The sequence below is a fragment of the Bos indicus x Bos taurus genome, chromosome 27 (genome assembly GCF_003369695.1).
Source record: "Bos indicus x Bos taurus breed Angus x Brahman F1 hybrid chromosome 27, Bos_hybrid_MaternalHap_v2.0, whole genome shotgun sequence".
Classification (NCBI taxonomy): Eukaryota; Metazoa; Chordata; class Mammalia; order Artiodactyla; family Bovidae; genus Bos; species Bos indicus x Bos taurus.
The window spans coordinates 35,048,620-35,073,027 of record NC_040102.1 but is presented as its reverse complement, the minus strand read 5'-3'; the positions used below and the strand labels follow the sequence as shown (position 1 = coordinate 35,073,027).

At 43.6% G+C, this 24,408-nt stretch overlaps 1 protein-coding gene across 1 annotated transcript in view; it reads left to right on the top strand.

Moving 5' to 3' along the window:
* Window positions 1-23,549, top strand: part of ZMAT4 (zinc finger matrin-type 4) — a 376,717-nt gene extending 353,168 nt beyond the window's left edge. The window contains exon 7 of the mRNA XM_027530022.1: window positions 21,928-23,549. Coding sequence (XP_027385823.1) covers window positions 21,928-21,943 — 16 coding nt within the window. The 3' untranslated portion in view covers window positions 21,944-23,549. The remainder of the gene's footprint in view (window positions 1-21,927) is intronic.
* The last annotated feature ends 859 nt before the right edge of the window (window positions 23,550-24,408 follow it).

The following is a 24,408-nucleotide window of genomic DNA, read 5'->3' as shown; positions in this document are numbered from 1 at the left end:
TGTGTACATCTAAGGGGTTTAGGCAGGGAGGAGACATTGGAGAGTTTTAAGTAGGACATGTTAAATCACTTCAGTCATGTCTAACTCTTTGCAACCTCACGGACTGTGGCCCGCCAGGCTCCTCTATCCATGGGATTCTCCAGGCAAGAATGCTGGAGTGGGTTGTCATGCCCTCCTCCAGGGGATCTTCCCAATCCATCTTGCATCTCTTATGTCTTCTTCATTGGCAGGCGGGTTCTTTATTACTGTTGCCACCTGGGAAGCCTTTTAAGTAGAGAAGGGTTTGAATAAGTTTTCTTTCCTCCGAAATGAATTAGTAGATGGATTGGAAGATAATAAGAAATAGGGAAAAGAGGTAGAACAGGGGATGCTCTGGCCATCACAGTAACACCGGAAATGGAGAAGCTCAGAAAGGTGTGTGGAGGTTAGAATTAACATCACTTAGTCACCAGTTGTGTGTGAGGCGTCTCTTGTTTACAGATTTCTGACTTGCACACTAGACAGTGGGGTCATCCCCTCAGCTATGAGGGACTGCGTCTAGAGACAACAGCTTGGGAAAAACGAATGCTCTTTAGACAATAATGCATTTTATTCAGTAGATCCCTCAGCACTGATTCACCCAGACTTGGGATGATAACTCAGTGCATGAGATGCACACTGGATTTGTGAGCTTTACTTGCTTGGGAGGCATTTTAACAACCCCTGCAGGGTCAGCGGCCACCTCAAATCTTGTAAAGAGAGGAGTTGAGTGAGCTCCCTTCGATTCTGACTTTTGTCTACTTAGCAGAGGTCAGTAGGCAGAACAGCAGCCATGAATTTCTCACCACGTGGATGAGGAACTTACCAGCCTGCCCCTGTCTGTCTTCCTCTGTCCCTTTGGAGGGCTGCATCCTTGCTCACTCCAGGCAGGTGCATGGGGGTGGGGGTTGGAACGTGCAAACACTGGTCATGAGCACCCTCATCTCTGACAGTCAGTGATGGACGGATGGAAACCTATGCTCCTGGACCCAGCAAGACACAAACCACCCACACAAATCTCCAGAATCTCTAGTAAAAACAACGTGCTTTCATTCCAAACTTCATTTCTATTCTTTAGGTTTCATGACATTCATTCCGGCAACATAAAGATTCCCAAGCAAAACTGTATGTATAAACCACACTGTCTTGGGGCAAAGGAGAAGAGAAAGAGAGATGGTTGTGATTCTCTGGGGAATATGAAGATGGTTTCAAAACAGCATTTTTAAAGCACATACCTGTCTCAGGAGGTGCCTGAGTACTTTTGTTACAGAGTCCGAGCTCCATCTGCTCACCACACTGGGCCAATACATCAGGAGATGAGGTATTGGGACAGGGAATAAAGACTTTATTCGGGAAGCTAGCAGACTGAAAAGATAATGGAACAGTCATCTACAGAACTACATCTGGCTCCTACAGAACCATCTTGTTAGTATCTGGATGCTAACTTCTTTTATGGAACAAAGAAGGAGGGAGATGAAAAGGTAAAGTTGATAGGTCAGAAGATGTTGCAAAAATCTCCTGGTTTTGACCAGATTCTGGGAGGGCATCTATTAATTTCTTCTTTCCTGCAGCCATTCACGAGTGGATCTGATCAGGATGTTTCCTGTGACCTAAACAAAGGCATTTGAGGTTCATGCTTAGTCATGGGAAGCAGGGTTCCCAGAGATGGGCCATTATGAACTCTTTAAGTTATAGGCAATATTCCTTTAGTGACTAACCTGTAGCAAACGTGATAGAATACAAAGATTCAAGTGAAATAAACAGATCCAATATGAAGTCAGATTTATTCTTCCCTATTGCACTTTGTATCATTTTTCCTTCATCTTCCCTGTCCCCCTTCCTCTCAACTTCCTTAAAAAAAAATTACTGGAGTATAGTTGGCTGTACAGTGTTGCATTAGTTTCTGCTGTATAGCAAAGTGAATCAGCTATACAAAAACATGTATTCCCTCCTTTTTGGATTTCCTTCCCCCTTAGGTAACCACAGACCATTGAGTAGAGTTCCCTGTGCTATACAGTCAGTTCTCATTAGCTATCTATTTTATACATCAGTTGCTTCAGTCGCTCAGTCGTGTCTGACTCTTTGCGACCCCATGGACTGCAGCACACCAAGACTTCCCTGTCCATTACCAACTCCTGGAGTTCACTCAAACTCACATCCATCGAGTCGGTGATGCCATTCAGCCATCTCATCCCTTGTCATCCCTTTCTCCTCCTGCTTCAATTTTTCACAGTATCAGGATCTTCTCCAGTGAGTCAGTTCTTTGTATCAGGTGGCCAAAGTATTGGAGTTTCATCCTCAGCATCAGTCCTTCCAACGAATATTCAGGACTGATTTCCTTTAGGATGGACTGGTTTGATCTTGCAGTCCAAGGGACCCTCAAGAGTCTTGTCCAACACCACAGTTCAAAAGCATCAATTCTTCAGCGCTCAGCTTTTTTTATGGTTCAACTCTCACATTCATACGTGACTACTAGAAAAACCATAGCTTTGACTATATGGACCTTTGTCAGTAAAGTAATATCTCTGCTTTTTAATATGCTGTCTAGATTTGTCCCAGCTTTTATTCCAAGGAACAAGCAACTTTTAATTTCATGGCCGCAGTCACCATCTGCAGTGATTTTATACATAGCAGTATATTTATGTCAATCCCAATCTCCCAATTTGTCCCACCCCTCCTTCCTTCCTTGGTGTCCATACATTTGTTCTCTATATCTGTGTCTCTATTTCTGCTTTGCAAATAGGTTCCTCTGTACCATTTTTCTAGATTATATATATATGTGTTAATATGCACTTTTTTTTTCTGACTTATTTCACTCAGTATGGCAGTTTCTATGTCCATCCATGTCTCTGCAAATGGCACAGTTTTCTTTTTATGTCTGAGTAATATTCCCACTATATATATATATATATATATACACACACACATATATATGTACCACAGCTTCTTTATTCATCCCTGTTGGTGGACTTTGAGCTTGTTTCCGTGTCCTGGCTATTGTAAACAGTGCTGCAATGAATATTACGGTGCATATAGCTTTTGAAACTATCACTTTCTCTGGCTATATGCCCAGGAGTGGGATTGCTGGGTCATAGCTCCATAGTGCTTTCCACAGTGGCTGCATCATTTCCCCAAAGAAGACACACAGACGGCCAAGAGGCACATGAAAAGACGTGCGTCATCACTAATTGCTGCTGCTGCTGCTAAGTCACTCAGTCATGTCCAACCATGTGCGACCTCATAGATGGCAGCCCACCAGGCTCCCCCGTCCCTGGGATCCTCCAGGCAAGAACACTGGAGTGGGTTGCCATTTCCTTCTCCAATGCATGAAAGTGAAAAGTGAAAGTGAAGTCGCTCAGTCGTGTCTGACTCTTAGTGACCCCATGGACTGCAGCCCACCAGGCTCCTCCATCTATGGGATTTTCCAGGCTAGAGTACTGGAGTAGGGTGCCATCACTAATTACTAGAGGAATGCAAATCAAAACTAAAATGAGGTATCACCTCACATCGGTCAGAATGGCCATCACCCAAAAATCTACAAACAGTAAATGCTGGAGAGGGTGTGGAGAAAAGGAACCCTCTTGCACTGTTGGTGGGAATGTAAATTCATACAGTCCCTCTCCTCCTCCTGTCTTCGTCCTCTTTAAATTCACTAAATCCTCAAGGACAAGGTCACTCCTAGGTCCAGAGCACAAGGATGGGTTTCCATCTTTCTCACCATGAAAGTCGTGAGGCCCTGCACCCACCTCACTGTCCTGCCTCCAGCTCTCTTGTCCCCTCCCTTGCTTCTCACCCACTTCCCTCAGCTCCAGACCCGCTCACCTCCTCCTTGCTCCCCAGACACCTCCACAGAGCTCTGTCTCAGGCCTGCTGCCCTTGCCCATCCCTGCTGCTCTTCTCAACAAGCATGGCAGTTTGCCCACACGTTGGAACGGCCAATCCCCTGGCCACTCTTAACATTCCCGACTCCAATTCCTGCTTTGCTTTCTTCTTCTTCATGGTCTCTATTGCCTCCGTTATACCATATACTTCACTTATTTTCATCCACTGCCAGCCTTTCCTTACCAAAATAAAAGGCAAAGATTTTTGCCACTTTGATTTCCTGCTGTGTCCTCAAGCACATTGCAGCAATGCCTGGCTCTAAAAGGGTGACTATTAAAATTCCCATCCATATTCATACTCATTAGCTACTAAATATTAATTATTAATAGTAATTAATGGATATTCATAGGACAGGGCTGAGAAAGCGGGAACAGTTTCCCCAAGTCACCTATTTAGGAAAATGGCAAGGCTGAGAGTCAAATCCAGATCAGTGGCTGGCCCATGATCAATGACCTTTTCAGTGCTGGGTGGTTTCCTTTCTCTCTGAATAGCCAGCTCCATAATTTCCTATATTCAGGGAGTGGTTTCTGCACGGGGGGTCCTGCTATCTAGACTGCATGGTGGTCAGGGATCTGATTGAGAGAAGCAAGGAAAGGAGAGAAGGGTGCTCAGCAGCCAGCCTGCAGTGGTCTGTGTGCTTCCAGGAGTTCAACACAGGTGCCTTGGGAGACTGCTGGAAACCTTCCCGACACCCAGGCTGGATGGCCGCACCCAGACCCTGGGAAAACCCGTGCCACGTGCGAGCCAGCCAAGGGTTCCACTTTGACTGCAGGCACAGATATCTAACTAGAGTTTGCTGTTTATTCACAAAAGCTGCTTTGCCATTCGGAAAGAGGAATTAATCAAAATACTTCAAATGATGCACCTTGAAAAAGGTCACCCCTTTATCATGATTGCATTTCCATATTTGTTCTCTGTTAGTCTGCTGTGTGTGAGTGTGTGTGTGATGCTTTAAAAACACTGGTCTGCTCAGACCCACCCTTGGTGGTGGGATGTGTTGGAATCTGTTCAGAGGACGTGCTGGAAGTATCATCGAGCTGTATTTAGGTGCAGCTTGATGGACTACACTGGCCTACATTTCTGTCATATCTGTTCGAGCAGAGTGCTTCCCGACCTTTGCAGCTCACAGGGAGCCTTGGAGAGCCGCGCTGGGCTCCTCTCCCTGCTTCCTTACCTGCCAGGCACCAAGGATTAAAGGTCATGGGCTGGAAGCATGTGATTATGCTGCCCCAGGAACTGGTGCTCGCCCCTGGAGACCATTAGAATGTGATTCATTTCTTCACTCTTTCTTCTCAAGTATTAACAAAGTCAACAGAAAAGGCTTTTCTTCCCCACCAGGACTTGCCAGCCCTGGATGAGAGCAGTCAGCATGAATTTTAATCAGAGAGTCTGTTTTCCAGCCCTGAATTTGCCATAATCAATTTCTTTTTGTCTATTAATTGAAAGCGAATATGTGTAGGATTTGACAACGGATGGATCTGGCCGCCTGGATGCCCGCTGGCTCACATTCTGGGCTGAGAAGGCGTGTGCCTCGCCACAGAGGCCGAGCTTATGTAAGAGGTCTGTTAGAAGACGGTTGTCTCTTGTTAAAGCGATTCACCCTGTGGCTCTTTAAATGGGTCAGCCAGTGCTGTAAATTAATTTACACAAAAGGGAGTCACATTTTCTCCTTATTTATTTTTATTCTTTTAGTAATGAATCTGTGCAAGGGGTGAGATGCATGGGATCTCCTTACCCGAATCTTTCTTTTTACTGTGTCTTGGGGATTTCCAGCTACTCTACCCTGCTTACCTTTTCTGGGAGTGTGAATGTCCTGGTGCAAAGACCATGTCCACCTGGGTGACTCTGCCTGGGTCCTGTGACTCCTTGCTGTGATCAGAAGTGCCCCGGAGGGATGGCGTTTGAATGGGGACACATAGATCTTTTTTGTTTGTTTGGCTGAGATTTAGTGAGGGCATGTCAGTGTTTCCGAGGATTACTGGAACCAGAGCAAATCATCCCTTTGTTGTTCTCTTCTGACTTGATATTCTGTAACATTTTTCCTCCCACTTACTGACTGTATTAATTTTGCTGTTCTGTTGCTAAGCTGTGAGCGACCCCATGGACTGTAGCCCACCAGGCTCCTCTGTCCATGGGATTCTCCAGGCCAGAATACTGTCATGGGTTTCCATTCCCTTCTCCAGGGGATCTTCCCAACCCAGGGATCAAACCGGGGTCTCCTGCATTGCAGGCAGATTTTTTACCATCTGAGCCCCCAGGGAAGCCCCCAATTACTAACAGTTTGCTATGACTGCTGTAACAAGGTACCACAGATGAGCGGCTTCAACAGCCGCGATTGATTGCCTCCAAGTTCGGGTGGCCAGAAGTCCTAGATCAAGGTGTCGGAAGGACCCTATGAGGGTGCTAGGAAAAGATATGTTCCAGCACTCTCTCCTAGCTTTGGCTTGTTCCTTGGATTATAGGAGCATAATTTCAGTTTCCACATGGCATTATCTCCATATCTTTGTCCAAATTTCCCCCGTTTCTAAGCATACTGGTCATACTGGAATTGAGGCCCTTCCTACTGCAGGGTTACCTTAACTTATTACACCTGCAATGACTACTTGCAAATAAGGCCACATTCTAAGCTACTGGAGGTTAGAACTTCAACATACAAATTGTAAGGGGAGCGGGTGGGGGCACAATTCTGTTCATAACACCGGCCACTAGTTATCTGTTTTTCCTTAATGAATCACTGCTAACCTTGTTGCCTTATAAGAATCCAGGCGTGGTTTACCTGGGTTTTCTAGTTTTCTCCTAAGACTTCCATCAAGGCTTCACTAGTGATGCATCAGCTTTCACATGATTGTGGGCAGGATCTAACTGCTTGTGAATTGTCGAGATAAAGATTTCTATTCCTCACCAAATACTCACCAGAGGCATTTCTGGTCATGAGCAGCTCATAACCATCTGAATAAGAAAGCAAGAGGATGAGAGAGCTTGTGAGGGGAAACGGAAACCACAGTCTTTTCATAGCCTAGTCTTGCAGTAAGGCTGTACATGTCCTATATACTGGGCTTCCCTGGTGGCTCAGTGGTAAAGAAGCTGCCTGCAATGCAGGATGACACAGGAGATGCAGGTTCAATCCCTGGGTCAGAAAGATCCCCTGGAGGAGGGCGTAGCAGCCTACTCCAGTATTCTTGCCTGGAGAATCCCATGGACAGAGGAGCCTGATGGGCTATAGTCCATAGGGTTGCAAAGACTTGGACACAACCAACGTGACTGAGCACACATGCATGCCCATCCTATTTGCTAGAATCAAGTCACCAGATTGAGCCCACACTCAAGGTAGGGGCTTCATACATGGCATTGGTACCAGAAGGTGGGGACCTTTGGAAGCTGCTCTCCATGGTCTGTTCTCTGAGTCATCCTCCTTTTTCATGAAATCTAACTTCCTGGGTAGTTCAGGTGGCAAAGTTCGATCCCTGATTAGGGAAAATCCCTTGGAGAAGGGCATTGTGAACCACTCCAGTACTCTCGCCTTGAGCATTCCATGGACAGAGGAGACTGGTGGGCTACAGTCCATGGACTCTCAAAGAGTTGGACATGACTGAGAAACTCACACACACACACACACACACACACACACACACAATGCATGCTTGCCCCTGAATAGTTTTCCTGGCCCGCTTCTTACGAGTAGAATTTCTGGGTTCTGATGGCCCCTTCCCATTTTGTACTGTGTCTACTTCTTTTAATCCAAAATGACAGTATTTCTGCTAATATCATTTTCTCAAAAATACCGAAACTTCTGTAAATCTTATAGGGGTTCAGGAACTGAAGAGCCTCTTGATTAAAGTGAAAGAGGAGAGTGAAAAAGCTAGCTTAAAACTTAACATTCAAAAAATGAAGATCAAGGCATCCAATCCCATTACTTACTGGCACATAGATGGGGAAACAATGGAAACAGTGACAGACTTTATTTTCTTAGGCTCCAAAATCACTGCAGTTGGTGACTGCAGACATGAAATTAAAAGATGCTTGCTCCTTGAAAGAAAAGCTATGACCAACCTAGATAGCATATTAAAAAGCAGAGACATTACTTTACTGACAAAGGTCCATATAGTCAAAGCTATGGTTTTTCCAGTAGTCATGTATGCATGTGAGAGTTGGACCATAAAGCTGAACACCAAAGAACTGATGCTTTTGAACTATGGTGTTGGAGAAGACTCTTGAGAGTCCTTTGAATTACAAGGAGATCAAACCAGTCGATCCTAAAGGAAATCAACCCTGAATATTCATTGGAAGGACTGATGTTGAAGCTAAAGCTCCAATACTTTGGCCACCTGATGCGAAGAACTGACTCATTGGAAAAGACCCTGATGCTGGGAAAGATTGAAGGTGGGAGGAGAAGGGGACGACAGAGGATGAGATGGTTGGATGGCATCACTGACTCGATGGACATTAGTTTGAGCAAGCTCTGGGAGTTGGTGATGGACAGGGAAGTCTGGTGTGCTGCAGTCCATGGGGTCGCAAAGAGTCAGATATGACTGAGCGACTGAACTGAACTATAGGGGTTCATTGTACTAGAATAATGTCACACCTACAAATCTCTCTGAGAAAAGTCTTTCTCTAGCTTTGGGTCCTATTGAAAAATCATTAGGACAATCTGTAAGACACACCTTCAGTCTCTTTTAAGACTGCTGGGCTGGACCCAGCAACAGCTCATTCTTTGATCTTTTTGGAGTCTTAACCCAGTGTTATGCAGGTCTCCTTCAGCCCTGTGTCTTGACCACATTTTTCTGACAGTGCTTAGAAATCGTTTCTTAATTTTAGCATCTTTTTCTGTCCAGAGACACTGAGAATTTTCAAAGTCATCTGGTCTGGGTTTCTTTTCATTTAACAGTTCTTCCTTCAGTTTCTCACTCTTGGGGTTTCCCATAAGCAGCAAGATGAAGCCAGGTGGCACCTTCAGCATAGCTTAAGAATCTCCTCTGCTCAGTCACCAAGTTCATTAGTGCTGGTCAAGACCACCTTATGAGGGAGAAACTATATTTTATCATCCCTCCCATGCATAATTGTGAAATCCCCCCCACACCCCCTGCTCTTCCCTTCCTCTTCCCTCTTGCTTTCTTTGCCCTTTGCAGCCCCTGGCTACTCAGGCCAAGGTTCTCAGCATCCCCAGTCTAACAGACATCTTGTTTCCAATAACTCAAGCCTGCTAGATTCAAGTCCTTGGGCACCTGGAAATCCTTAGTGACAGAGATTCATCATATAAACAAACAACTGATGATGGTGTAGTTGGCTAATATGTTATTCCCATAACACTGTATCAGTTAAAATGTATAACATAGTCTTTAAGAAGCAGTCAAGTTACATTATGCTAAAGCTATAATTCTAATGATTTACATTTAAATAGCTTTTCCCACTCACTTTGTCATTTAAAAGGGTTTTCATTAACCTCCTTATTCCTCACAAATGTCCCATGCAGCAGATGTCTTTTCCCCAGTTTTAGGGTTTGGGCCCCCCTCTGGGCCTCTGAGAGGTCAAGTCATTTTTTATCAGTTACATGATTAAAAACAATTATTGGAGTGTAGTTGATTTGCAATGTTGTGTTAGTTTCCGGTGTACAGCAAAGCGAATCAGTTAATACATGCATCCACTCTTTTTTATGTTCTGTTCCCATATAGGCCCTTACAGAATGCTGAGTGCTGTTCCCCGTGCTATACAGCAGCTCCTTATTAGTTACGTATTTTACATATTATTGTTGTTGTTCAGTCTCTAAGTCTATCCAGCTCTTTGCAAACCCATGAAGTGCAGCATGCCAGGCCCTGTCCTCCACTATCTCCTGATAATTTGCTCAAATTCATATCCATTGAGTCAGTGACGCTATCTAGCCATCTCATCCTCTGCCACCCGCTTCTTTTGCCTTCAGTCTTGCCTAGCATCAGAGTCGTTTCCAATAAGTCAGCCCCTTCCATCAAGTGGCCAAAGTATTGGAGCTTCAGCTTCAGCATCAGTCCTTCCAGGGAATATTCAGGGTTGATTTCCTTTATGATTGACTGGTTTGATTTCCTTATAGTCCAAAGGGTTCTCAAGAGTCTTCTCCAGCACCACGATTCAGAAGCATCAGTTTTTCAGAGCTCAGCCTTCTTTATGGCCAACTCTCACATCTGTGAGTGACTACTGGTAAAAGCATAGCTTTGACTATATGCACCTTTGTTTGCAAAGTTATGACTCTGCTTTTTAATACACTGCCTAGGTTTCTCATAGCTTTCCTTTCAAGAAACAAGTGTGTTTTAATATCATGGCTGCAGTCATCATCTGTAGTGATTTAGGGGTCCCAGAAAATAACATGTGTCACTGCTTATACTTTTCCTGCTTCTATTTGCCATGAAGTAATTAGACTGGGTGCCATGATCTTGGTTTTTTCTTTTTTTAAGGTTGAGTTTCAAGCCAGGTTTTTGACTCTCTTCTTTCACCCTCATCAAGAGGCTCTTTAGTTCTTCTTTACTTTCTGCCATTAGAGTAGTGTATCTACATATCTGAGTTTGTTGATATTTCTCCCAATAAATTTGATTCCAGCTTGTGATCATCCAGCAGCATATTGCATGATGTACTCTGCACAGAAGTTAAAAAAGCAGGGTGACAATATACAGCCTTGTCTTCCTCTTTTCCCAATTTTGAACCAGTCAGTTATTCCAGGTCCAGTTCTAACTATTGCTTCTTGACCAATGTACGGCAGTTTCTTAGGAGACAGGTAAGGAGAATCCCAGGGACAGGGGAGCCTGATGGGCTGCCATCTATGGGGTCGCACAGAGTTGGACATGACTGAAGTGATTTAGCAGCAGCAGCAGCAGCAAGGTGGTCTAGTACTCTCAGCTCTTTATGAATTTTCCACCGTTTGTTGTGATCCACACATTAAAGGCTTTTGAGTAGTCAATGAAGCAGAAGCAGATGTTTTTCTGAAACTCCCTTGCTTTCTCCATGATCCAACAAGTGTTGACAATCTGATCTCTTGCTTCTCTGCCTTTTCTAAACCCAGCTGGTACATCTGGAAGTTCTCAGTTCACGTACTACTGAAGCCCAGCTTGAAGGATTTTGAGCAGAACCTTGCTAGCATGTGAAATGAGCGCAGCTGTGCAGTAGGTTGAACATTCTTTAACATTGCCCTTTTTTGAGATAGGAATGAAAGCTGACCTTTTCCAGTCCTGGGGCCACTGCTGAGTTTTCCAGATTTGTTGACATATAGTCCTGTGTCTATGTCAATGCCAATCTTTCCATTTATCCCTCCTTCGCCTTCACCACCTGGTAACAACAAGTTTGTTCCCTACATCTGCAACTCTATTTCTGTTTTATGGATAAGTTCAATTGTGCCTCGTTTTTTTTAGATTCTACATATTAGTGATATTATATGATATTTGTCTTTCTCTATTAGACTTACTTCACTCAGTATGACAATTTCTAGATCCATCTATGTTGTCGCAAATGCCATTATTTTGTTCTCTCTCTGAATAATATTCCATTGTACACATGTACCACATCTTCACTGTCCACTCACCTGTTGATGGACATTTCGATTGTTTCCAATTCCTGACTATTGTAAATAGTGTTTCCATGGACATTAGGGTGCATGTATCCACTCCAGCACGTGTCCAGAAAAGGGACTGCTAGATCATGTGACAGGTCTATTTTTAGTTTTTTTATGAAACCTCCATACTTTTCTCCCTAGTGGCTGTACCAGTTTACATTCCCATCAGCAGTGTAGGAGGGTTCCCTTCTCCCTGCATCCTTCCAGCATTCATTGTTTGTAGATTGCTTGATGATAGCCATTCTGACCAGTGTGAGGTCACACTTCGTTGTAGTTTGATTTGCATTTCTCTAATAATTATTGATGTTGAGCATTTGCCTCATGTGCTTTTTAGTCATCTGTATGTCTCTGGTGCTGGGAGGGATTGGGGGCAGGAGGAGAAGGGGACGACAGAGGATGAGATGGCTGGATGGCATCACTGACTCAATGGACGTGAGTCTGAGTGAACTCCGGGAGTTGGTGATGGACAGGGAGGCCTGGTGTGCTGCGATTCATGGGGTTGCAAAGAGTCGGACACGACTGAGTGACTGAACTGAACTGATGTCTTCTTTGGAGAAATGTCTATTTAGATCATCTTTCTAGAGTCATTTAGAGTGAGGAATCAGGGTGAATAACTTTACTAGGATGGCCTCTAATTTTGGCTGATTTGTCTCCACGTCATTGAGCTTCCCTATCACCAACACTGCAGGCACCACCCCCTTCTGCTTGTGTGTGTGTTTTGCTTTGTTTTGGTCCAGACCTGAGTGCCCTGGAGGGGCACTACCAGAGTTCCCCAGAGGCTCTCCACGAGCACGTGCTGGCTTTCTTGGTCCTCTTCTTCAGCCTGTCTGCACATTTCTAAGCTAGAGTTTGGCTCCATTGGAAATGTCCTGACAATTTCAGAAGTGAATTTGGGCATCTGCTGAAAGATTTGGCTGTCTCTGTAACTGATGCTGATTAGCAAATAAATTCTGAGTGTGAAGGGAAAATAAATTGAAAAGGAAAGGAAAAAGTATAGAAGTCTCTCTATCTGTGGATTTGTCATTTTGGAGTTTGTGGTCATTAAGATGGGGCTGACAGAAAACTGCTGAACTTGGAACTGGGTGACTTAAGGGCTGCACCTATCTGCACTGCAGTGACCTTGGCCCAGGATTCCAGCATGACGGAGGTGAAAGGGCCTAGAGAACCAGTCTGTCCATCTCTTGATTGAGTCGTTGAGAAAGCTGAGGCTTGGGGAAAGGACGCTATATTTGCAGTGTAGATATTGAGTGCTAAATCCAGGCCCAGATCTTAATTTAATGTCTTTTCGGAGGTCACTCGTTCCATCATGCCATGGTTTGGTGTTTTGATAAGAATATAAGAATCACCAAGTAACTTCTTATAAAAATTGCATTGTTATGCTCTTCCAGCAGGCAGGCTTGAGTTCCAGAGTCCTCTGTGACCCCATGTTGCCTCCATCAGCATCCTTCTCTCCTTCTTCATCCTGGCAGCTCCCCTCCTGCAAGCTGGCTACGTACCAGCCCACCATCCTTCCCGGTTACCCGCTCAGCAATGTGCCTCACGAGGCCTTGCTTCTCAATTTTTTATTTTTGCTTTTTGGGAGCTTTTTGTTTTTTAATTTATTTTATTGGGGTAGAGTTTCTTTGCAATGTTGTGTTAGCGTCTGCTGTACAACAAAGTGCATTGGCTGTATGTGCACATATAGCCCCACTGTCTTGGACCCACTGAGGAAATGAACCTTAAGTTTTGCTCAGTTTTACTTATTTTGCATTTGAATACCACATGTTTATACTGGGTACCATGGTGGGCAGCGTAGTCTAGATCATTAAGCTTTTTGCTGTTGTTGTTGTTGCAGGAGAGGATGTTGAGAACCCATGAAATATTAGCATTCCCCCTACCCCAGTATCTCTATGCCATACTCCATGGTTTCCCATGACCTTTCACTACTCTAGAAACACACAGAACCAGAGCTGCCCTTGGCTTCTATTGTAGAAAGCATATTTCTCTTCAACACCCTGTCTCTGTTCCTGTCTGTTATGTAAGATACAGTTATTGACTTAGCTTAAAGCAGTGCTCATGTAGCAGAGTAAGTAATACTAATACCATCAGTGAGAGCTCAGCGATCATAAGAGAGGACATTTACTTATTGCTCCATGTGCACGAGGTACATAATACTTCCACGTGTTAACTGATTTAGTCTTTTTTATTAATAGATTTTAAAAATTGGTACGTTTTTTCATTTTTAGGCTACACCACACAGCATATGGGAATCTTAGTTCCCCAGCCAGGGATTGAACCTATGTCCCCTGCATTGGAAGCATGGCATCTTAACCGCTGAGCCACCAGGGAATTCCCGTCTCATTTAATCTTGAAGCAGTCTCACGAGCTCTTATGAATATTATGTCATTCCCATCTTAAGGATCAGGAAACAGAGGTAAAGGCCACGGGTGTCATGAGTGTCCGGTCTGGAGTGTGAGGTCCAGCATGTGATGGCAGAGCTCTCTCTCTCATAACCACAGAGCTGCCTCGACCTTATGCACCACCGCAGAGAAGCTCCCAGCCCGCCCCCTGCCCCTGCCTGGGGCCCAGCCCACATGGAGACAGGGCTGGGCTCTGCCCACTAAACCAGAAGCAGAGCTGGGTAGGTGTGCTGCTGCAGCACTGCAGCATGCTTCTGGCACTGGTTGCCTGGAGTCTGCAAAGCCTTCAGGAGGTGAGGATGTAATCTTCCATCAGACCACCCTCCCTGTAGGCCCCAACTGCAAGACTGGGGATCCCCAGGCTTCCTGCACTTCTGACCAGGTGTCTACAACTTCCAGGGCCCCTACCACTCCCTCAGGTTAGACAGTTCACTAGAGGGAACTGCAGATCTCAAGATAACACTGCTGCTGCTGCTGCTGCTAAGTCGCTTCAGTCGTGTCCGACTCTGTGCGACCCCATAGATGGCAGCCCACCAGACTCCTCCATCCCTGGGATTCTCCAGGCAAGAACACTGAAGTGGGCTTCCATTTCCTTCTCCACAAGATAGCACTGGATTTATAATTACAGTTTAATTATAAAGCAGGGGTCCCCAGCCTCCAAGATCTAATGCCTGATCATCTAAAGTGGAGCTGATGTAATAATACTAGAAATAAAGTGTACAATAAATGTAATGCCCTTGAAGTATCCTGAAACCACCCCCCTCCCCCATGGTCCATGGAAAACTTGTCTTCCATCAGACCAGTTCCTAGAGCCAAAGAGTTTGGGGGCCTTTGTAAAGCATAGAAATCAGGCCCAGACAAGACGCACCGGGTAAGGTCTATGTGCTCCCAGGCGCAGAGCTCTTGTGCCCTCTCATTGTGGAATCAGGGGCACCACCCACCATCCTGGCACACTGATGTATTCACAGGATAACAAGGAAGCTTAACTAAGCTTCAGTGTCCAGAGTTTTTATCGGGGCTTCGCTTTTTTTCAGTGTGATGGACTGAATCATTTGCCACATCACTGACCTCGGTCTCCAGCCACCCTCCCTTCCCCTGCGGTCAGAGTAATAGCATTTGGCTGAAAGCCCCAGCTCTCTAATCTGCTGGCTAGTCTATCTGGCATGGCCAGCCCCCACCCTGAATTTATCCTGGGACTTACCAGGCATCACCTTGTTAGCATACACTGTCAGAAAGTGAGAGTCACTCAGTTGTGTCTGGCTCTTTGCGACCCCACGGAATTCTCCAGGCCTCGGAATTCTCCAGGCCAGAATACTGGAGCTACCCAAGCTGTTCCCTTCTCCAACACTATCAGAGCCCGTCCTGAATAACAAAGATACTCCTATCAGTTGGGAAATTCTAAGGGCTCAGGACCTCCACCCAAGAATCCAGGACAAAAAATCTGCTAAATTTTTTATTATATAGCAGCTACATCAAAAGTGTCTCTTTCAGCTGACTAAGATCAAGGATAAGGACCTTTGAATTTCTAAATTTTAGTGGTTACTGGACACATTATGTTACCTCATTTTTCTTATCTATTAGTGATTTTTTTGGCAGTGCGTGCACTGAGACTAAACAAAATTAAAAATGCGGTCCATGAATGTCCAAGTAGTAGCAGTTGGTGTTGGAGTTTAAAAACCAAGTTTCCTAACTTTAAATCAGAAGTCCCTTGCATCTGTAAAAAGAGGAGTAGAAGAAGATAAAAATAGAGATATGCTCTGAATTCTTAATTGTGTTTCTTATCTAAAAATGCAGCATGGAAGCAAACTTGGCTAAGGTGGGTCAGAAAAGGAGCAGTGTGAGCATCTAAGAGTGAGGCTCCATTCCCTAGGAGATGATTGATTCTCTCGCCAGTTTTTCTTCCTGGGTTTATTTGGAGAAGCTGATGCATTAATAAAGCCTGTGTCAGGCCTTATCCCAAGCACTGAAAATATAGAAAGAGTCCTGGGCTTCTTTGCCGGGTGGGCAGAAAGTGTATGAAAGTTGGCCATAGGATGTAGTTAGGAAAACAGTAGCGGAGGGACTTCCCTGGTGGTCCAGTGGTTAGGAATCTGCCTTTCAATACAGAGGCCATGGGTTCAATCCCTGACTGGGGAACTAAGATCCCACGTGCTGCAGAGCAAAAGCCCACGCACTGCAACTCCTGAAGCCTGGGCACCACAACTAAGGAGTCCGTGCGGAGCCACGAAAGAGCCCCTTTGATGCAACGAAGATCCCGCGTGCTGCAACTAAGACTCAATGCAGCCAAATAAATAAATCAGCTGGTTAACTACTTTATTCCATCTGCAACCTTAATTAAAAAAAAAAAAAATAGAGGAACACGCTTAGGATGGGCAGCTAATCAGAATGGGACTGGGGTAAGAGGGAGTCAGCAAAGATCTCCTGAGGGAGCTAAAGTAGGAGCTGGAGCTTAGAAACAGAGATTTACAAAGCCTACAGTGTATCTGGAAATGATACTGGAATCTCTTGCTTCAAACTGGGAGGCGGATGGGTCCTGGTGATGCCCTGAACCTAAAGCTTTGCAGGATCATTGCTCTGTTAGCATCTGCCCTAGCTATAGCTGGACCCCCAGCATCAGAGGAATGGGGGTGCAAGGGTAGCAGACCTCAAGAATGCTGAGGGTATATGGGGGTGCTTCAGGGTCCATGGAGCTTCTTATCTGTACTATGAGGACTTTGGACTTCCCTGGGGTCTCTTCTGCCTCTAACATCTTGTAATCTTGATGAAAAATGTTTTGCAAAGTAAATGAATAAAGTAAACAAGATTATAAAGAGAATATTTGCCTTCTTAAGGGGATAAATCGTTCTCAAACACATCAGGAGCCTCATTTGCATATAAACAATGCAAATTCTGTATAAGCAGAGGAGGCTTGTTTTCTTAGGTGTTGTGGTAAGTTAATTACAGATCGGTCTTTTCAATTTTGTTACTCTAAGTATAATAGGAAGTGGAAGAGCTGCATTCATTTTAAATACTGTTTACTTCAGAATAGTCGCAGTTCCTTGAATGTTCAGACTATCTGCATTTTCTCTGAATTAGCCTGAATCTTTGTAAGTTATTTCTATATTTAATGGATTATAAAATATATGAGATTTGCTTTTCTAAGAAGGTTTGGAGAAGTTCCCCTTGCATAGCCCAGCTGAACCTTATCCACTCTCAGTCAACGTGGGTTGACTCAGGACACCAACAAAGTTTATGCAACCTGTTAGGATGCAAAGCCCTATCTCTTCTTTTAACTTCCAGTGTCTTGTGGTCTTTCTATATCTTTCTCCCCTTATAACTTTGAGTGCCCCTGTATCAATCAGACTACATAGACTTCCACTAATAATAACACATTGCAAATATTTTATGTATTTAGACAAGTTTTGAGGATCATGGAGATAGCATCATGCACAGAACAACACTGTCTTCCTGGTCTACTCTCTGCCTCATCTCCTTCCCCCTTCCCCCTTACCTTCTTTATCTCCTCGCCCTTTTCCCCCACCCCTCTTATTCCCTCCATTCACCCCTCACAGAAGCAAAGCACACTGTACCCCTTGCCTTGGGTATAGCAGTCTACCAATCACTTTCTGTAGCTTGGACATTTTCTTGGGGTTCTATTCTCTGCTCCTGAGAGGCAGCTCAGAAGTTTCCAAATCCATTTATTTTGTTACAGCTTGTCAGGGTTATTTTCTGAAAGGATATCATGAGAAAATATGCTTCTACTAAGCAGGATGAGAGCACGTGACACGGATGAGCTCCCTGGAGGAAGAAAGACACTGTGGCAGCACATGGGAGCCTGGCAGGTTTGGAGACCTCAAGCAGGTCTCTGTGGTCAGGGTTTCGCGTGATCATGAAGGTGACCAACAAAAAGATGGAGATGCAGGAGAAGGCGGTGGTCACATCACAGAGGACTTTTGTGATTGTATTTTCTTCCGGTAGGTGATGGGAACCTAGGCCTAGTATGACTGCAGTGCGAGGAGACAGCAGGGTGGTTGCAAAACTTACCAGATAGAAGATGGTACGGTGTCAAGGCCCAGAAATAGGGCAGGGGCAGCGGATGCAGGGCAAATAACCCTTGGGAGAGCGAAACGAAGCCAGTCAGATGTACGGTTGATTGGTTATGGGGTGCGGGAGAGGAAGAATCAGGTCAGGAAAAACTCTTGAATTTCTACTGTGGATTCAAGTTAGAAAATGTAGGGAAAGAAAGACTAGAGATTGCTGATGTTCAATTATGGAAACATAATTCAATCTGGTTTATTGTTGTCACTGTCTTAACACCTCGGACAAAGATAGCAAGCCCTTGGAAGTCCTTTTAGGCACAGGCAGTGGGTTGAATAAGTTCAAAGGCAGCGACTGTCCGGAAACGTGTCTGTGGAAGATTTTGGAACATAACTCCTCATCTGATGGGTCCTGGGCATATCATTTCAGATAAGACATGGCTTAGAGCTTCATGGTTCATGTCACTGCTAACTGCTGCCTGGCTGTCAGAAACTGGGCTTAATCAGAACTGAGGATGTTCTCTTTTGCTTTTCGATTGGTTTATCAAACTGTAAATTCAGCCTGGGGGTAATGATTCATTTCATTTTCCCTTACTCACCACTTTAAACGCACTTGGTCTGAACGCTTTCTCTACTTCTCTCTCTCACCTTGATAATATCTAAGAAAACTGTGTACATTTCTGGTCATTTTCAATGGTGAGAACAGTTTAATTTCAGCATTTAAGACTCCTTTTCAGGTATTAAGTCTTTATCAGACAGCATTACACTTCTGTCTCACAGCCCATTCAGAGCATCCTTACTCTCTGGACCTGTCAGGTCAGATGGGTGAATGGGGTGATTAGTGGAAAGAAAAGCTTTTTACCAACTGGACCTGCACATGTGACTCTTCTCTGACTGGGACTTTGAAATCCAAGACCTGTTTTTAAGGCCATCCCATCTCTTTTTAGGGCTTCCCTTGTGGCTCAGACAGCAAAGAAACCACCTGCAGTATAGGAGACTTGATTTTGATCCCTGGGTCAGGAAGATCCCTTGGAGCAAGGAATGGCAACCTACTCCAGTATTCTGGCCCAGAGAATCCTACAGACAGAGGAGCCTGGTGGGCTACAGTCCATAGGGTTGCAAAGAGTTGGGCACGAGTGACTAAGCATGCTCGTACACGTCCCTTTTGGGGGCAGGAACTCCAACAGGACTGGGGATCGTGGAAGCCGCACTGTGTACTGATGTGGAAACTTCTCTTAAAAATCAGAGATACCCATCACAAATTGTTCTAAGCTTTTCTCATTGCATTCTAAAATCCCAAGAAAAGTCCCAGTAACCTTTAATTACAGGGTCGTATTTTTTAGATAATGAAAGAAAAGATCACATTGTCATCATTTTTACCATGATACAAGTCGAAAATAAAGTGAGTTCTGTTTGATTGGTATGAATACAATGCAACTGAAATTGTCTCTTCAAACAGAATCACGTTGAAGACTGAAAACAAAGACCATCCCTGCCCACAAATGGAAGCTATGTACTGAATTCTTTTTTTTCTCCTATGCCTTTCTTCAATTTTCTATTTAAGGAAATTTCTGAAAATACATGAATTATGCAGCTTATCTCTCAGATGAGAAAGAATTTTCTTCTTGGATTGGATGGCTGCATATTTATTAATAGCAGTAAAATTTTCCATGTTCTTTTGTATCAGATGGGATGCTGACTAAACTACGAAGGAGGCTTTCCAGCAATAATAACAGTAACGGCTGAATAATTATAAAAGCTGTATGGAATTGGAAGGCATTTTAATTTGTCATTACTTCTGTGTGTTTAGGAAGGATCTGAATAATTATTCTGCCCATAAAAAAGAAGAGTGCACTATTTTTCCTCATTATGGGATTATGTTCTTAGTATAACACTTTTACTATAAGTTTAAAAAAAAAAAAAAACCGAAACCTCTCTTGTGGTTTCTTCTAAACGATGTAATCAGGATTGAAGTCTGCTCAGCTAGGAATATATTTGGTCTTCTTACTATTATGTGGACATACTGCACTTCAAACTCATTTTCATTTGAAAAGTGTTCATCTTTGCAGTTTTAAAAAATGCGATTATACTTGTTTGCTTAGTGAGAACTTCCAACCTCTATGTCACATTAATTCAGCGAGATGACAAGAACTGTAGAATTTCCTTAGGTCATGACCGGATGGTAGCAGACACTGAATGTGAGATTCTAAAACAGGTTCTTTCTTTTTATAACAACTATTAAAAAGCATCTGTGGTTACCAGGGTCATTCCAAGGCAAAATTTCAAACCCCCACCCCACCAAATGCAAGTAGTCTCCATTTTCTTTTGGTCTACATTATCCCAAGAGCATTTAATTCTTATTCAGATCCTAAGAATACTCTATGACAACACTGTTTTTTGGAAAATAAAATTTCAAGATATGCTGTGTGCTTCTAGGTGAGTAGAAGAATTTTCCTTTGTGGTGTGTGTGTTTTCATTTATCAGATTTCCGCTAAGATATTTAGATCTCAGTGTTGAACAGGAAAATCTGTGCAATGATTCTGACCTACTCTAGCACATTGTCTAGCATCTAAGAGTCGGACACGACTGGGCAACTTCACTTTCACTTTTCACTTTCATGCACTGGAGAAGGAAATGGCAACCCACTCCCGTATTCTTGCCTGGAGAATCCCAGGGACGGGGGAGCCTGGTAGGCTGCCACCTATGGGGTCGCACAGAGTCGATCACGACTGAAGCAACTTAGCAGAACTTAGCAGCACATTGTCACCCTCGGTCCTAAAATATAGCCTTAGGGTAAATGGAGATTGTTAAAAGATACAACTCGGCAGGCTGATTGCAGACAGAAGAAACCTTCCTCAGTGTAAGAAAAATCCCTTTCACATCTTGTCAACAAGCTCTTTCCAAAAGCTCTTTCAAAACTTAAACCTTTGATTTTGATCTTTCCCAGGATTCGACTCCCCGCCTTGGCAGCTGATGGCTGTTCTGGTAACTTAGCCAAGTTTAGTCTCACTGCTCTCACCTTTAAAATGGGGAGAAATGACACTCACGTTAAAGGTGGTTGAGGGGATTACATTATAACGTAAAATTAGTGTGGGCTTCCCTGATGTGTTCCCTGGTGGCTCAGAGGATAAAGCATCTGCCTGCCATGTGGGAGACCTGCATTCAATCCCTGGGTTGGGAAGATCCCCTGGAGAAGGAAATGGCAACCCACTCCAGTATTCTTGCCTGGAGAATTCCATGGACAGAGCAGGCTGGTGGGCTACAGTCCACGGGGTCGCAAAGAGTCAGACACGACTGAGCGAGTTCACTTCACTCCCTGATGGGCCAGGGTTTAAGACGCTGGGCTTCTACTGTAGGTGGTGTGGGGTTCCCCTCCTAGCTCCGGAAGTTCCACATGCTGCCCCCACCAATGCAGCTAATAATAATAATAATAATAAATGTGGAAATTTTGTCACGTGGTAGGAATGTAATATATGGAGGCATCTTTTTACCACAAAGAACAAAGACTAAAAACCTGTTTAAAAGTTGGTTATCTATTTGCTTTCAATCAATACTTTTTGAGAGCAAGACCAGAAGCAATGTTTTCCTATTTAACTGAAAATTCCAAATGAACTGAGAAAAGCACTTGTAATTCTTTGAAATCTAAATGCTATAAAATTATTCTTTCCTCCCAAAAGGAGGGCTTTGCAATGAGTGAAACCTGAATCTTACAGATGGGTATTTGCAATACACTGTACATAAGATTCAACTTATTATTTTCATTTTTCACAAGAACTTTCAGAATGAATTTGGTGTCTGGTTTGCCAAAGTAGAAATAGAGTTTTTCTTGTGTATACACAGAGGTGACATTGGTAATTGAATTAAGATATACACAGCTTATTGAAAACTTAAACAATTCATTCTATCGATTCATCCTTACTTTAATTTGATGGCTAAAGTGGTGTCGGGGGTGGGAAGAGCTTGAGAGAGAGGGTGGGTGGGGAGAAGATTGAAATATGTAATTATGAAAGCAGATAAAATGGTGTTTCCTTCTGTCTTACAGCCTGAAGAATAAGTAGTAAGAACATCAATCAAGAGATGAGAAAAAAAGTCAGGATTTTCTGCCTTGGAGAAATGCTTACCAACCACCAGAGGAAGATCTGTTCACGAACAATGAACATTTCTCATGAGGATTCAGATTAACATAGGACTAATCTTAGTTTTGGGGAATGAATGAGCTTCCTTTCTTTCTATTTTTTTTTAATTTTGTGGTAAGCTATGATATGTGGATGGATTTTGGAAAAATTCTTTCCTGATAATATATTTAGCACATGTTCTACATCATAATCCTATAGCAAACAGCAGGAGCATCATTCAAACTTAAAGACAGTGGGGAAAAAAATCTCAGTTTCCAATTTATTCTCAGATTTCTTCACCATGTAATTATTCTGTTAACTCCTTGCTGGTGGAAATGCAAACCACGTCTATCAAGAAATAAACTTTATTTTTTCATCGTGTTGAACACAATTGGTGGCAACGTGCACAGAGCCTGACCACCATTAGTAGAAGTTACATAATGGACACAAATTCTCATTTCACCTTCAAATATACGAGCCAGCTTTGCCATCCGATCAAGAATAAGGACGGTAAATCAAGGAGAAATCCTCCTTTTTTTTTTTTTTTCCTGATCATTCAAAGAATAGTTTCTCAAGGTTAAGCCAAGTCCTCTTTTGCAAGCTGCCAAAATAATAGCTTAGGAAAAGAATTAGTTTGCCTGCATGATGATCCTCTTAGGCAAAAATGTCTTAATAGCAGTTGACCTCGATGAAACGTTTTCCCAAAGGCATTCATGAAAAGAACGATCAGCCCCAGAATGAGAGGGAAATAAAAGAATGTTTTCCTATGAAGTTGGCCTGAATTGTGGATGTTCGTGTAGGGCACGGAGGATCTGGAAAGAAATGAGGGAATTCTGCACAAATAACCACCTTGGACATTGAGGTCACCCGTTCCTGTCTTTGTCACTCAAGTCCTCTTGCTGAGCTGAGATTCAGCCACTCTGGAGAGAATGCCACTGGCCAGTATGGCAGACTGGAAAACTGTTCCTCTCTGAAGGGGAATGTCTCTGAAGCTGAAATCTCTAGGTTGAAACCTTCTGCACGGCAACTGGATTTGTAGTCCTGCAGGCTCACTGCAAAGCTGGGCATTTACACTCTATTCTGAATGCTTCTTAGAGCCCTGACTGGGGTTGCCCTTTGTACATTGTGACCACAGGGGGTTGGTCTCCCCATGTCAGGGTTTTCTGGGTGTCTGTGATTTTTCCACAGAGACCTAAGGTGGTTACAACTTGGTGAGCAATAAATGGAATGACATAGGGATGCACAGTGTCTTTACGGAGGTGGTTGCAATTTGGCCCTGTTCTATTGAGAAGGGTCCACTCAGGAGAGAGCAGGCTTGTCAGTTTCTGTGACTTCAGAGAGAGCCAGCCCCGCCAGTCTCACCAGCCACGGTCCGTCCCGTGGGAAGGAAGGAAGCTTTGATAGGAAGAATCTATTTTTCTGTTTTGGAAAGCACACCACAGAGCTACAAACTTCCCATGATGACTTTTCTTTGAATGTGTAGAATAAAGCTTTCTTTGTCAAGTCTGCTGTAAAATAAGCACTAAGTAAAAAAGAAAGAAAAAAAAAATCTTTGTTTCTGTTTGTGTTTATAGTGTTTTTTTTTATTATTGTTGTTAATAACAATATAGACACACCAATGAATGTAAATCTCTTTTGCTTTTCAGAGAGGCTGTGCCAAACCCTTTATAGATATCAGATTATTTTAGAATTCCTTATCTAGATACCATGGCTCTTTGGTAATCTGTCAAGTCCAAGTAAACACCCTACCAGAGGTCTTGTGGTTTGTTTTCAAATTTCTTTATTTCTATCCATGCAAATAAAAGGAGTGATCATTCCTGTGTACCATGGAGGTGACATATTCTGCGATGGATGTGATTTCTATTTGGGGAAGTGTTGAATGGGAGCGTCTCAGCTAGGGAAGCTAGAGGCTTATTGTTTTTGTCTCTTATTGGGTGGGAATGGTTCTTTTTGTTTAATTAGGTAGTTTCTTACCTTCCAATTTCATGAGGAATGATGGGATTGAGATGTAAGGGAAGAATTTCAGATAGCCATACAAATTCTGGTGGAGAGGATGAGCCCCTGCAGAGCTACTGCTCTGGAAGGACCATCTGATTACAGGGGAGATTCCAGGAGACAGAAGAGTCCAAAAATTTCCCTTAAAATCTCCATTCAGGGAACCAAGGGAGAACCCTATCTATTTGAAAGAGTGAGAGTATCCAAATCGTCAGTATTCAAAGTACTGGCACCAATCCATAATACTTGTAGCAGTATCAACTAGACCAACCAACTGCTGCCCATTTGGAGTTGACCCCCATGAGGGAAAAATGATTTGGAGTTAACACACAAGCCTCAGTGTTCAGTCGCATCTGACTCTTTGTGACCCCATGGACTGCAGCCCTCCAGGCTTCTCTGTCCATAGGGATTCT